General features: G+C 42.1%; 1 protein-coding gene across 1 annotated transcript in view; it reads right to left on the bottom strand.

Moving 5' to 3' along the window:
• The window catches only part of psmc6 (proteasome 26S subunit, ATPase 6), a 71,876-nt gene that overhangs the window by 20,848 nt on the left and 34,957 nt on the right, over positions 1–16,071 (bottom strand). Inside the window, exon 5 of the mRNA XM_034161994.1 lies at positions 7,822–7,889. Coding sequence (XP_034017885.1) covers positions 7,822–7,889 — 68 coding nt within the window. The remainder of the gene's footprint in view (positions 1–7,821; positions 7,890–16,071) is intronic.

Genomic DNA, 16,071 nt, shown 5'->3' with positions numbered 1-16,071 from the left:
CGACGACGAACTGGAGTCAGGTCGAGACCCCGATGAGGACGACGAGCATGCAGATGAGCTTCCCTGAGACGGTTTCTGACAGTTTGTGCAGAAATTCTTTGGTTATGCAAACCGATTGTTTCTGCAGCTGTCCGAGTGGCTGGTCTCAGACGATCTTGGAGGTGAACATGCTGGATGTGGAGGTCCTGGGCTGGTGTGGTTACACGTGGTCTGCAGTTGTGAGGCTGGTTGGATGTACTGCCAAATTCTCTGAAACACCTTTGGAGACGGCTTATGGTAGAGAAATTAACAGTCAATACACAAGCAACAGCTCTGGTTGACATTCCTGCTGTCAGCATGCCAATTGCACACTCCCTCAAATCTTGCGACATCTGTGGCATTGTGCTGTGTGATAAAACTGCACCTTTCAGAGTGGCCTTTTATTGTGGGCAGTCTAAGGCACACCTGTGCACTAATCATGGTGTCTAATCAGCATCTTGATATGGCACACCTGTGAGGTGGGATGGATTATCTCAGCAAAGGAGAAGTGCTCACTATCACAGATTTAGACTGGTTTGTGAACAATATTTGAGGGAAATGGTGATATTGTGTATGTGGAAAAAGTTTTAGATCTTTGAGTTCATCTCATACAAAATAGGAGCAAAACCAAAAGTGTTGCGTTTATATTTTTGTTGAGTGTATATATATAAGTTACAATATTCTTCAGAACGACAATACTCATATACCCAACATGCATCCAGCAGCATACATGTTGCTGTCACAGGCAACTGCCTGTAAATGTTTTTGGAAAGTTATAACTTTCTAAACAGTGTAGTTTGTAATGAAAGCCACTTGGGCAAGGCCTTTAATCCCCTTATTGCTCCCGGTGTGTAGTGAGCGCCATGTATGGCAACACCCTGACATCGGGGTGAATGTGAGGCATTATTGTAAAGCGCTTTGAGCATCTGATACAGATGGAAAAGCGCTATATAAATGCAGTCCATTTACTTACATTTGTGCGACTCTTTCGGCACCATGTTTATTTATTTGGAGACAGTGGTAAGCTCCTCCTACCCCTCTAAATGGAGTGTGCATCCAGATTCCCTCAGTCTGAAGGGGTTTGTAGCCCTCCGCCTACCCCTCAACCTCACTCCACAATTGAGATACCCCTCTGTCTCTCATGCCCACACAAAACAGGAGGGGAAGGGGTAAGGGGACGGGCTGAGGGGTAGAATTGAGATTCAGCCTTCAACTTCTTGAAATTAAATGAAAACAAATCAGAGGTTGTCCTGTTCGGTCACCCCAACATGGTCCTTGCCAGCTCCTTAGGCCCATTAACAATAATAATGATAGTTTGGATTTACAGAGAGCTTTTCAAGACACCCAAAGCACTTTACAATTTGCATTATTCACTCACTCACTCACACACATTGGTGGTGGTAAGCTTCTAGTGTAGCCATGGCTGACCTGGGGCAAACTGACAGAAGCGTGGCTGCCATTCGCTGCCTATGGCCCCTCCGACCACCACCTCATTCACACACAGGCAAGGTGGGTTAAGTGTCTTGTCAAAGGACACAACGGCAATATGCTAATTTTTGACCAGTTGGGAGCCAGACTCGAACACAAGACGGCTCGCTCTACCAACTGAGCTATTACTGCACACTAGTATCTTAACATAGGATCCCACGCTAGGAATATTGTCATTATTGATGGTGCATTTAAATTAGAAAAACAAGTTAGCTCAGTGGTCAAGTCTAGCTTTATTCTGTTGAGGCTTTTATCCAAAGTTAAATCTTATCTAAGCCAGAAAGATCTTGAAAAAGTGCTTCATGGTTTTATTGTCTCTATTATATTACTGTAAAATGGTAAAAGGACTGTATTTATATAGCGCTTTTCCACCTGCATCAGACACTCAAAGCGTTTTACAAATAATGCCTCACATTCACCCCGATGTGAGGGTGCTGCCATACAAGGTGCTCACTACACACCGGGAGCAACAGGGGATTAAAGACCTTGCCCAAGGGCCCTTAGTGATTTTCCAGTCAGGCTGGGCTTTGAACTGAGGATCTTCTGGTCTCAAGCCCAATGCCTTAACCACTAGACTATCACCTGGTCTAGTGGTGATGGTCACATAGAGGGAGTTGTAACTCCCTCTATGTTGGCTTAACCACCTGCATCTTGTGCAGAATGCTGCAGCTTGCCTCCTAACTGGGACAAAGAAGTGTGAGGACATACCTCCAGTGTGCTCTTCTCTTCAGTGGCTTCTGGTTACATACAGGATTGATTTAAAGATTCTTTTATTTGTTTTTAAGTCTCTGAATGGGCTGGCCCTGGAATACTTGTCAAACCTTGTTAGATTGCACCAGCCCCCCAGAGCCCTTAGGTCGGCGAATCAGATGCTTCTGGGCATTCCTCGGTCATATTTAATGCTTCGATCTTAAATATGATCAATCTATCTTTGTTAGTTGGCTATGTACCACAGGCTTTTAAGGTGGCAGTAATTAAACCATTACTTAAAAAGCCATCACTTGACCCAGCTATCTTAGCTAATTATAGGCCAATCTCCAACCTTCCTTTTCTCTCAAAAATTCTTGAAAGGGTAGTTGTAAAACAGCTAACTGATCATCTGCAGAGGAATGGTCTATTTGAAGAGTTTCAGTCAGGTTTTAGAATTCATCATAGTACAGAAACAGCATTAGTGAAGGTTACAAATGATCTTCTTATGGCCTCGGACAGTGGACTCATCTCTGTGCTTGTTCTGTTAGACCTCAGTGCTGCTTTTGATACTGTTGACCATAAAATTTTATTACAGAGATTAGAGCATGCCATAGGTATTAAAGGCACTGCGCTGCGGTGGTTTGAATCATATTTGTCTAATAGATTACAATTTGTTCATGTAAATGGGGAATCTTCTTCACAGACTAAAGTTAATTATGGAGTTCCACAAGGTTCTGTGCTAGGACCAATTTTATTCACTTTATACATGCTTCCCTTAGGCAGTATTATTAGACGGTATTGCTTAAATTTTCATTGTTACGCAGATGATACCCAGCTTTATCTATCCATGAAGCCAGAGGACACACACCAATTAGCTAAACTGCAGGATTGTCTTACAGACATAAAGACATGGATGACCTCTAATTTCCTGCTTTTAAACTCAGATAAAACTGAAGTTATTGTACTTGGCCCCACAAATCTTAGAAACATGGTGTCTAACCAGATCCTTACTCTGGATGGCATTACCCTGACCTCTAGTAATACTGTGAGAAATCATGGAGTCATTTTTGATCAGGATATGTCATTCAAAGCGCATATTAAACAAATATGTAGGACTGCTTTTTTGCATTTACGCAATATCTCTAAAATCAGAAAGGTCTTGTCTCAGAGTGATGCTGAAAAACTAATTCATGCATTTATTTCCTCTAGGCTGGACTATTGTAATTCATTATTATCAGGTTGTCCTAAAAGTTCCCTAAAAAGCCTTCAGTTAATTCAAAATGCTGCAGCTAGAGTACTGACGGGGACTAGAAGGAGAGAGCATATCTCACCCATATTGGCCTCTCTTCATTGGCTTCCTGTTAATTCTAGAATAGAATTTAAAATTCTTCTTACTTATAAGGTTTTGAATAATCAGGTCCCATCTTATCTTAGGGACCTCGTAGTACCATATCACCCCAATAGAGCGCTTCGCTCTCAGACTGCAGGCTTACTTGTAGTTCCTAGGGTTTGTAAGAGTAGAATGGGAGGGCAGAGCCTTCAGCTTTCAGGCTCCTCTCCTGTGGAACCAGCTCCCAATTCAGATCAGGGAGACAGACACCCTCTCTACTTTTAAGATTAGGCTTAAAACTTTCCTTTTTGCTAAAGCTTATAGTTAGGGCTGGATCAGGTGACCCTGAACCATCCCTTAGTTATGCTGCTATAGACGTAGACTGCTGGGGGGTTCCCATGATGCACTGTTTCTTTCTCTTTTTGCTCTGTATGCACCACTCTGCATTTAATCATTAGTGATCGATCTCTGCTCCCCTCCACAGCATGTCTTTTTCCTGGTTCTCTCCCTCAGCCCCAACCAGTCCCAGCAGAAGACTGCCCCTCCCTGAGCCTGGTTCTGCTGGAGGTTTCTTCCTGTTAAAAGGGAGTTTTTCCTTCCCACTGCAGCCAAGTGCTTGCTCACGGGGTCGTTTTGACCGTTGGGGTTTTACATAATTATTGTATGGCCTTGCCTTACAATATAAAGCGCCTTGGAGCAACTGTTTGTTGTGATTTGGCGCTATATAAAAAAATTGATTGATTGATTGATTCCTAAAAACTAGAGGGCATTGAGCCTTTGCGGTTGCGGCTCCCACTTTGTGGAATGTCCTTTTCACTGTGCAGACTGCAAATAGCCTGTCCAGTTATAAAACGCTCAAGTCTCACCTGTTCAGCTTGGCCTTTGGCTGAGTAAAACCACTTTTAATGGGTCTTTTATCAGTTTTATTCCACTGTATTGTTGTTGTTTTTATTGTTTTTAATATTTTTATTGTTGTGCCAATTTTACTGTAAAGCACTTTGGGAGGCCATTAGCTGTGTAAATGTGCTATATAAATAAAGCTGACACTGACAATGACTATTTGCAAATGCAGCTGCCATAGCTGGTACGTCAACCCTGATTTCTCAAGCAAAAATTCCGGCCCCAAAGAGTTCAAGGCATTTTTCCCCTGAGCTAGAGGTGAGAATCTATAAATTTCCAAGTGTTTTGAATGCAGCATTAACTGTGGGAGAGTGAAAAAACATGTAGGGCAGGTGCCCTCCAGGAGATTTGAAGGGTTTGGAGCTGACATGATGACGCAGACAAGCACGCACAATGTGCAACTACATCAGACTGTCAAGCAAATGTCACCACATCAAAGCCATTACAGACTATAAGGGCAGCAGCTCACAGATCAACCATGACAGCACACTACCTGACGCCCTAAACTATTTCTTTGCACGTTTTAACATGCAGAATATCAGAGCAGATCCTCTAACCACCTCATGAAGTAAAGAACCAGCACTTGTCCTGCAGCAGCACCAGGTGAGATCTGCTCTGAGGCGCATCAAGACCTCTCAAGCGGCAGGACTGGACAGGATGTGAGGCCACACACTGCAGTCGTGCTGACCAGCTAGCGGAGTGTTCACCAACATCTTCAACCTCTCGTTGCAACGAGCTGCTGTCCCCACATGTCTTAAATCCACCACTATCATTATCATGCACCAAAGAAGACATCCATGACCTGCCTTAATGACTACCGCCCTGTCGCCCTGACCTCGGCAGTCATGAAGTGCTTTGAGAGGATCATGCTGTCCCACATCAGAGACATCATCCCTACACATCTGGATAGATATTAGTTTGCCTACCAGAGGAACAGCTCTCCAGAGGATGCAGTCTGTTGCACTCCACTCAGCCCTGACCCACCTGGAACAACCAAATACATACGCCCGGATGCTCTTCACAGACTTCAGCTCCGCCATCAATACAATAATACCCTATAAACCGGTTCACAAACTACAGGACCTTGAACTTACCACTTTACTCTGCACATGGATTACACATGGCTTTTCTGTCATGATTGGGGACCTCTCATCAACTGCTCATCTGTCTTGTGGAGTGCCGCAGGGTTCTGTCCTTGGGCCGATTCTATTTTCTTTGTACATTCTGCCATTGGGGTCAATTATAACCCAGCACAACCTGTCCTTTCATTGTTATGCAGATGATCTGCAAATCTATCTGCCTGTGAGGACTAATGGGAGTGAGGCTTTGTCATCATTATTTAATTGTATTCGTGATGTAAAGCAGTGGCTGTCCCAAAACTTCCTTTACCTGAATGATGGTAAAACTGAGATCATGGTGTTTGAGCATTCTGGCGTTTGAGCATTCTGGCAAACCAAATGTGGTAACACCAAATTTTGGTGCTTTGGCTAACTACGTAAAACCAGCTGTCAAGAATTTGGGAGTGATATTTGACAGCTGTTTGAGGTTTGATCAACAGATAAACTCTGTTGTCAAAGCTAGTTTTTTCCAACTTCGCCTTTTGGCTAAAATAAAGCACTTTCTCAGTAGACGTGATCTTGAGACGCCATTCATGCTTTCATCAGCTCCAGACTTGATTATTGTAATGCACTTTATTCGGGCATTAATCAGTCGTCTCTTGTACGTCTCCAGTTGGTGCAGAATGTTGCTGCTCATCTTTTAACAAACACTTTTAGACGTGAGCATGTTACACCCATCCTGTACTCACTCCACTGGCTTCCAGTTCGTTTAGAATTGATTTTAAAATTTTAATGTTTGTTTTTAAAGCTATTTACGGCCTTGCACCTCCCTACTTGTCTGAAATTTTAACTTTGCGCACCTACAGTAGGACATTAAGGGCGTCTGGCCAGCTTTAATTAGATGTTCCAAGGTCAAGATATAACCGCTGGGGTGATCATGCTTTCGCGGTAGCTGGCCCCAGACTGTGGAATGAGCTACCTCTTGAGTTACGTACCATTCCTGACCTAGCACTTTTTAAATCTAAGTTAAAGACTTATTTAAACTGTGTTTTAAAATTTTATTCTATATGTGTTTTATTTTTGTGAATTTGTGTTCTTAATGTTAAGCACTTTGGACACCAGTCGGTGCTGTAAAGTTCTTTATAAACAAATGTTGATTGATTGATTGATGGATTATGGACTTTCTTACCTGTAGGCTGCAGAACGTCAGGATACTAAGACATACATCCACCACCATCATGCTGAACACTGGGGTGCCAAAGGGCTGTGTGTTCAGCCCAGCCCTCCTCACGTTCTTTACCCAGGACTACACCACCATCCACTCTTCTAACACTATGGTGAAGTCTGCTGATAACACCACTGTAGTTAGACTTATTAGTGACAATAAGGAGGCTCTCTGCAGGGAGGAGGTACAACATTTGACCCAGTGGTATTCTAACAATAACCTGCTTCTGAAGACCACCAAAACCAAGGAGGTCATTGTGGATTTCAGGAGGACCAGGAAGACAACCCCCCAGCCACTTCACATAAACGGTGAGACGGTGGAGGTGGTGGACAACATCAAATTCCTGGGACTCCACATCACCAAGGACCTCTCTTTGTCAGTCAATACCTCCCACCTGATGAAGAAGGTACAACAAAGGCTCTTCTTCCTCAGAAAGCTGAAGCACGCTGGTCTCTCCCCTCAGCTCCTGGTGAACTTCTACAGGAGCACTGTGGAGAGCATCCTCTGTCAGGACATGACTGTATGGCATGCCAGCTGCACAGCAGAAAACAGAAAAGACTTGGCTCGGGCTGTGAGGACAGCTGAGAGGATTGTTGGAGCTGATATTCCTGTCCTGGATGTTGTGTTTGCTGGATGTCTGCAGAGGAGAGCCACCAGGATCTGCACTGACCAAACACACCCCAGACACCATCCGTTTGCCCCGCTCCCATCAAGGAAGCGATTCCGCAACATAAAAACCCGGACTAGCAGATTGAAGAACAGCTTTTTCCACAGAGCTGGAGCCTCCATCACCCCTCCTCTTCTCCGCTCCCCACTATCATACTCACAAGCTTCAACTACTGTCTGAGCCACAGACTATTGTTCCTCCTACTGGATTTTAAACAGCCATGGGCAATGCAATTTTTACATCTTAGCTTACACTGTAAATAACATGTCTATTGTTGTCTCTTGCACCTTATTGCGCTTGTATTTTATTTTTATTTATTTTATCTTTTATATTTAATCTTTGCTGCTACTGACTGGTTGTCACCAATGAAGTTTTATTGCTTATTACAATGACAATAAAGTCTCACTCATCTCATCTTATCTGATGGTTCTGTGGAGCAGCATACCTCATGATCGTGAGCGTCGTCATGTCCAAAGCCACTCTGGTCCCCGGCTTGAGCTGCGTTTTGTCCAGCTGAAACAAAAATCTGATCATTGTTAGAATCACTCAAACAACCATACTAAAGATCTTCAGGGGGAAAAAAAAAAATCATTTTTGTGACAGCTTATGTTGATGTAGAGCAGCTAGCTGCAGGGTTCTAGCTAGCGCAAACTTGCGTTACGGCCTGTTAAGCTATCATTTTGGACCGTTACGCTTATTTTGGACCGTTACAATTTTCAATACAGCGTCTGTAATCAACCGTTTCTGCAGCGCGACTCCAGTTTGAAGCGTGAATCGAAGCAATGCTTCGATTCAATGGCTCATGGCTCTTTGATTTGCTGCTCTTCAGAAGCGGTAAGTCTGCTTCTTAACCCCTCTGAAAGCCATTAAAATATTATGAGTCACTTTTGTGTGGATTAAGTCACTAATGGACTCTTGTTGAAGTCGAGAAACGAGAATCGTCCTCTGTTCCATGCTTCAAACGCTGCGCGGTTCTTCTGCTGAGAGTCCACTCTGAATTAACTTCAAAACGAATCGCCACTTTAAATAAAATCACACCTCTTACAAACGTTGCAATACAGACAATAAACTACAATCGACTAAAATGTTTTTTTTCCTCACAAAATGAGACGTCCTGCATTCTTTATAAACCTGACCTGCAGCGCAGCTGCAAGAGCTCAGCTCATAGGTATGGAAATACATTCATGTAGTAATAATGTCTGAAAGTAAATGCTTTTAACAAAAACTAACAGATTTTATTTCTGTTTATGTCCAGAGATCAAGGATCCACAATGTAGAGTTTATTATGTCCAGAGTTTAAGGATCCACTAACCAATTTCATATTTATTTACTTTAAGACTCAATAAAATGTTGTTCAGTTTCAATTCATTTAATCAGGCTTATAAGCACCAAATTACACAAAAGACCGTCTCAAGGTGCCTACACAGAACAGTTCAACATAAAAACATTAAATAAATAATACAAAAATAAAATGAAAATACCCAATAAAACCAGAAGTAAAGAATAAAACATAAAATAACAACTAGCTCATAATCATTCAATCAATCATTTTTTTTTTATAGAGCGCCAAATCCAACAAACATTGCCCCAAGGGCGCTCCACACTGCAAGGCAAGGCCATACAATAATGATGTAAAACCCCAACGGTCAAAACGACCCCCTGTGAGCAAGCACTTGGCTACAGTGGGAAGGAAAAACTCCCTTTTAACAGGAAGAAACCTCCAGCAGAACCAGGCTCAGGGAGGGGCAGTCTTCTGCTGGGACTGGTTGGGGCTGAGGGAGAGAACCAGGAAAAAGACATGCTGTGGAGGGGAGCAGAGATCGATCACTAATGATTAAATGCAGAGTGGTGCATACAGAGCAAAAAGAGAAAGAAACAGTGCATCATGGGAACCCCCCAGCAGTCTACGTCTATAGCAGCATAACTAAGGGATGGTTCAGGGTCACCTGATCCAGCCCTAACTATAAGCTTTAGCAAAAAGGAAAGTTTTAAGCCTAATCTTAAAAGTAGAGAGGGTGTCTGTCTCCCTGATCTGAATTGGGAGCTGGTTCCACAGGAGAGGAGCCTGAAAGCTGAAGGCTCTGCCTCCCATTCTACTCTTACAAACCCTAGGAACTACAAGTAAGCCTGCAGTCTGAGAGCGAAGCGCTCTATTGGGGTGATATGGTACTACGAGGTCCCTAAGATAAGATGGGACCTGATTATTCAAAACCTTATAAGTAAGAAGAAGAATTTTAAATTCTATTCTAGAATTAACAGGAAGCCAATGAAGAGAGGCCAATATGGGTGAGATATGCTCTCTCCTTCTAGTCCCCGTCAGCACTCTAGCTGCAGCATTTTGAATTAACTGAAGGCTTTTTAGGGAACTTTTAGGACAACCTGATAATAATGAATTACAATAGTCCAGCCTAGAGGAAATAAATGCATGAATTAGTTTTTCAGCATCACTCTGAGACAAGACCTTTCTGATTTTAGAGATATTGCGTAAATGCAAAAAAGCAGTCCTACATATTTGTTTAATATGCGCTTTGAATGACATATCCTGATCAAAAATGACTCCAAGATTTCTCACAGTATTACTAGAGGTCAGGGTAATGCCATCCAGAGTAAGGATCTGGTTAGACACCATGTTTCTAAGATTTGTGGGGCCAAGTACAATAACTTCAGTTTTATCTGAGTTTAAAAGCAGGAAATTAGAGGTCATCCATGTCTTTATGTCTGTAAGACAATCCTGCAGTTTAGCTAATTGGTGTGTGTCCTCTGGCTTCATGGATAGATAAAGCTGGGTATCATCTGCGTAACAATGAAAATTTAAGCAATACCGTCTAATAATACTGCCTAAGGGAAGCATATATAAAGTGAATAAAATTGGTCCTAGCACAGAACCTTGTGGAACTTCATAATTAACTTTAGTCTGTGAAGAAGATTCCCCATTTACATGAACAAATTGTAATCTATTAGACAAATATGATTCAAACCACCGCAGCGCAGTGCCTTTAATACCTATGGCATGCTCTAATCTCTGTAATAAAATTTTATGGTCAACAGTATCAAAAGCAGCACTGAGGTCTAACAGAACAAGCACAGAGATGAGTCCACTGTCCGAGGCCATAAGAAGATCATTTGTAACCTTCACTAATGCTGTTTCTGTACTATGATGAATTCTAAAACCTGACTGAAACTCTTCAAATAGACCATTCCTCTGCAGATGATCAGTTAGCTGTTTTACAACTACCCTTTCAAGAATTTTTGAGAGAAAAGGAAGGTTGGAGATTGGCCTATAATTAGCTAAGATAGCTGGGTCAAGTGATGGCTTTTTAAGTAATGGTTTAATTACTGCCACCTTAAAAGCCTGTGGTACATAGCCAACTAACAAAGATAGATTGATCATATTTAAGATCGAAGCATTAAATAATGGTAGGGCTTCCTTGAGCAGCCTGGTAGGAATGGGGTCTAATAAACATGTTGATGGTTTGGATGAAGTAACTAATGAAAATAACTCAGACAGAACAATCGGAGAGAAAGAGTCTAACCAAATACCGGCATCACTGAAAGCAGCCAAAGATAACGATACGTCTTTGGGATGGTTATGAGTAATTTTTTCTCTAATAGTTAAAATTTTGTTAGCAAAGAAAGTCATGAACTCATTACTAGTTAAAGATAATGGAATACTCAGCTCAATAGAGCTCTGACTCTTTGTCAGCCTGGCTAAGCAAAAGGTGGGGAGAGCTGGCAGACTGGAAGTGCTGTAACAAAACGTACTGTTTCTTGAAAAGGAACGGAGGGTAGAATTTACGTATAAATAAACCGACACATTTTATGACGTAGGCCGAAATTGAGCTTCCCCTCCTTGAAGGACCATAAGAAAGAGAATAAAAATAGGTTTTAAGTGTTGACTTAAAAATGTCCACGGACTCTGACTGCCTCACTGAGGGCCATGTACTGGCTAACCCAGAATGAGATTGCCCACTCGACACACTTCCCCAGCCTTCTGGACATGATGAAGGGACTTGGGCTGTCGTACCTGGCTTTTCCCCTTTGGGTACCCCTAGAATGGCCAATTTTTAGCTTGAATTTTCAAAAGCTTTCCCCCTTCCGCACCATCTCCCCTCCCCCGGTCGCTTCGCTCCCTCGACATTACCACTACGCTAAAATTTTATCCTAGCTAGAACCCTGTAGCTGTGTCGATAAAGAACTGGCCTGCCAATATGTAGACCTGGGTTCAACTCTCACTCATGCTATTTGTGTCGAGGACAAGGCACTTAATCTTCATCCTCTCAGTCCACCCTGCTGTACCGTGCATCCAGAAAGTATTCACAGCACTTCACTTTTTCCTCATTTTGTTATGTTACAGCGTTGTTCCAAAATGGACAAAATACATTTTTTTTCCTAATCACAATGTGGAAAAAGTATTTTTTTTTCTTTCCTTTTTTAGATTTTTCAAAAATGATTATAAACACAACCCCAATTCCAATGAAGTTGGGATGTTGTGTGAAATGTAAATAAAAACAGAATACAATGATTTGCAAATCCTCTTCAACCTATATTGGTTGCCAGTAGAGGCAAGCAAGATCCCCTCTTGCTTGCCTCTACTGGTGGTTGGCTCTCACTGCGGTATTGTATCACTTCCTGTTCCGGAGCACAGCGGTGTTTTTCTGTATCTGTTAGCTGTTTAATCTGCGCAGTTAGATTGATCTAGTTATCTAGATTACGATTTGTGTCCCAGTGTAATCTTTACGTGCCTTAACTAAAGCACTCCTTCTGCTGAATCACCTCTAAATTATTTACACATTATTCACTTTGCGTGTTTTTAGGAATCCGCTAGCTTAGCGTAGCTACTAGCTCTTAGCCGATTTAGCATGGCGGCTTCTCCTGTCTCTCCCGCACTTTTCTGCTCTGGGTGTGAAATGTTTAGTTATTCCTCGGCCTCCTTTAGCAGTAACGGTACTTGTAATAAGTGTAGCTTATTCGTAGCTTTGGAGGCCAGGCTGGGCGAATTGGAGACTCGGCTCCGCACCGTGGAAAATTCTACAGCTAGCCAGGCCCCTGTAGTCGGTGCAGACCAAGGTAGCTTAGCCGCCGTTAGTTACCCCCTGGCAGATCCCGAGCAGCCGGGAAAGCAGGCTGACTGGGTGACTGTGAGGAGGAAGCGTAGCCCTAAACAGAAGCCCCGTGTACACCGCCAACCCGTTCACATCTCTAACCGTTTTTCCCCACTCGACGACACACCTGCCGAGGATCAAACTCTGGTTATTGGCGACTCTGTTTTGAGAAATGTGAAGTTAGCGACACCAGCAACCATAGTCAATTGTCTTCCGGGGGCCAGAGCAGGCGACACTGAAGGAAATTTGAAACTGCTGGCTAAGGCTAAGCGTAAATTTGGTAAGATTGTAATTCACGTCGGGAGTAATGACACCCGGTTACGCCAATCGGAGGTCACTAAAATTAACATTAAATCGGTGTGTAACTTTGCAAAAACAATGTCGGACTCTGTAGTTTTCTCTGGGCCCCTCCCTAATCAGACCAGGAGTGACATGTTTAGCCGCATGTTCTCCTTGAATTGCTGGCTGTCTGAGTGGTGTCCAAAAAATGAGGTGGGTTTCATAGATAATTGGCAAAGCTTCTGGGGAAAACCTGGTCTTGTTAGGAGAGACGGCATCCATCCCACTTTGGATGGAGCAGCTCTCATTTCTAGAAATCTGGCCAATTTTCTTAAATCCTCCAAACCGTGACTATCCAGGGTTGGGACCAGGAAGCAGAGTTGTAGTCTTACACACCTCTCTGCAGCTTCTCTCCCCCTGCCATCCCCTCATTACCCCATCCCCGTAGAGACGGTGCCTGCTCCCAGACTACCAATAACCAGCAAAAATCTATTTAAGCATAAAAATTCAAAAAGAAAAAATAATATAGCACCTTCAACTGCACCACAGACTAAAACAGTTAAATGTGGTCTATTAAACATTAGGTCTCTCTCTTCTAAGTCCCTGTTGGTAAATGATATAATAATTGATCAACATATTGATTTATTCTGCCTTACAGAAACCTGGTTACAGCAGGATGAATATGTTAGTTTAAATGAGTCAACACCCCCGAGTCACACTAACTGTCAGAATGCTCGTAGCATGGGCCGGGGCGGAGGATTAGCAGCAATCTTCCATTCCAGCTTATTAATTAATCAAAAACCTAGACAGAGCTTTAATTCATTTGAAAGCTTGACTCTTAGTCTGGTCGTTACTGTGAGTTTCTCTGTGAATTTTCAGACCTTTTGTCTGACTTAGTGCTTAGCTCAGATAAGATAATTATAGTGGGCGATTTTAACATCCACACAGATGCTGAGAATGACAGCCTCAACACTGCATTTAATCTATTATTAGACTCTATTGGCTTTGCTCAAAAAGTAATGAGTCCACCCACCACTTTAATCATATCTTAGATCTTGTTCTGACTTATGGTATGGAAATAGAAGACTTAACAGTATTCCCTGAAAACTCCCTTCTGTCTGATCATTTCTTAATAACATTTACATTTACTCTGATGGACTACCCAGCAGTGAGAAATAAGTTTCATTACACTAGAAGTCTTTCAGAAAGCACTGTAACTAGGTTAGAGAAAAGAGAGCTTTAAATCAGAAGTGTCTGACTCCGTGGTATAACTCACAAACTCGTAGCATAAAGCAGATAACCCGTAAGTTGGAGAGGAAATGGCGTCTCACTAATTTAGAAGATCTTCACTTAGCCTGGAAAAAGAGTCTGTTGCTCTATAAAAAAAAGCCCTCCGTAAAGCTAGGACATCTTTCTACTCATCACTAATTGAAGAAAATAAGAACAACCCCAGGTTTCTTTTCAGCACTGTAGCCAGGCTGACAAAGAGTCAGAGCTCTATTGAGCTGAGTATTCCATTAACTTTAACTAGTAATGACTTCATGACTTTCTTTGCTAACAAATTTTAACTATTAGAGAAAAAATTACTCATAACCATCCCAAAGACGTATCGTTATCTTTGGCTGCTTTCAGTGATGCCGGTATTTGGTTAGACTCTTTCTCTCCGATTGTTCTGTCTGAGTTATTTTCATTAGTTACTTCATCCAACCATCAACATGTTTATTAGACCCCATTCCTACCAGGCTGCTCAAGGAAGCCCTACCATTATTTAATGCTTCGATCTTAAATATGATCAATCTATCTTTGTTAGTTGGCTATGTACCACAGGCTTTTAAGGTGGCAGTAATTAAACCATTACTTAAAAAGCCATCACTTGACCCAGCTATCTTAGCTAATTATAGGCCAATCTCCAACATTCCTTTTCTCTCAAAAATTCTTGAAAGGGTAGTTGTAAAACAGCTAACTGATCATCTGCAGAGGAATGGTCTATTTGAAGAGTTTCAGTCAGGTTTTAGAATTCATCATAGTACAGAAACAGCATTAGTGAAGGTTACAAATGATCTTCTTATGGCCTCGGACAGTGGACTCATCTCTGTGCTTGTTCTGTTAGACCTCAGTGCTGCTTTTGATACTGTTGACCATAAAATTTTATTACAGAGATTAGAGCATGCCATAGGTATTAAAGGCACTGCGCTGCGGTGGTTTGAATCATATTTGTCTAATAGATTACAATTTGTTCATGTAAATGGGGAATCTTCTTCACAGACTAAAGTTAATTATGGAGTTCCACAAGGTTCTGTGCTAGGACCAATTTTATTCACTTTATACATGCTTCCCTTAGGCAGTATTATTAGACGGCATTGCTTAAATTTTCATTGTTACGCAGATGATACCCAGCTTTATCTATCCATGAAGCCAGAGGACACACACCAATTAGCTAAACTGCAGGATTGTCTTACAGAAATAAAGACATGGATGACCTCTAATTTCCTGCTTTTAAACTCAGATAAAACTGAAGTTATTGTACTTGGCCCCACAAATCTCAGAAACATGGTGTCTAACCAGATCCTTACTCTGGATGGCATTACCCTGACCTCTAGTAATACTGTGAGAAATCTTGGAGTCATTTTTGATCAGGATATGTCATTCAAAGCGCATATTAAACAAATATGTAGGACTGCTTTTTTGCATTTACGCAATATCTCTAAAATCAGAAAGGTCTTGTCTCAGAGTGATGCTGAAAAACTAATTCATGCATTTATTTCCTCTAGGCTGGACTATTGTAATTCATTATTATCAGGTTGTCCTAAAAGTTCCCTAAAAAGCCTTCAGTTAATTCAAAATGCTGCAGCTAGAGTACTGACGGGGACTAGAAGGAGAGAGCATATCTCACCCATATTGGCCTCTCTTCATTGGCTTCCTGTTAATTCTAGAATAGAATTTAAAATTCTTCTTCTTACTTATAAGGTTTTGAATAATCAGGTCCCATCTTATCTTAGGGACCTCGTAGTACCATATCACCCCAATAGAGCGCTTCGCTCTCAGACTGCAGGCTTACTTGTAGTTCCTAGGGTTTGTAAGAGTAGAATGGGAGGCAGAGCCTTCAGCTTTCAGGCTCCTCTCCTGTGGAACCAGCTCCCAATTCAGATCAGGGAGACAGACACCCTCTCTACTTTTAAGATTAGGCTTAAAACTTTCCTTTTTGCTAAAGCTTATAGTTAGGGCTGGATCAGGTGACCCTGAACCATCCCTTAGTTATGCTGCTATAGACGTAGACTGCTGGGGGGTTCCCATGATGCACTGTTTCTTTCTCT

The sequence above is a fragment of the Thalassophryne amazonica genome, chromosome 21 (assembly GCF_902500255.1).
Source record: "Thalassophryne amazonica chromosome 21, fThaAma1.1, whole genome shotgun sequence".
NCBI classification, from domain to species: domain Eukaryota; kingdom Metazoa; phylum Chordata; class Actinopteri; order Batrachoidiformes; family Batrachoididae; genus Thalassophryne; species Thalassophryne amazonica.
The sequence above is the reverse complement of the archived record's forward strand: the minus strand, read 5'-3'. Positions and strand labels throughout refer to the sequence as shown.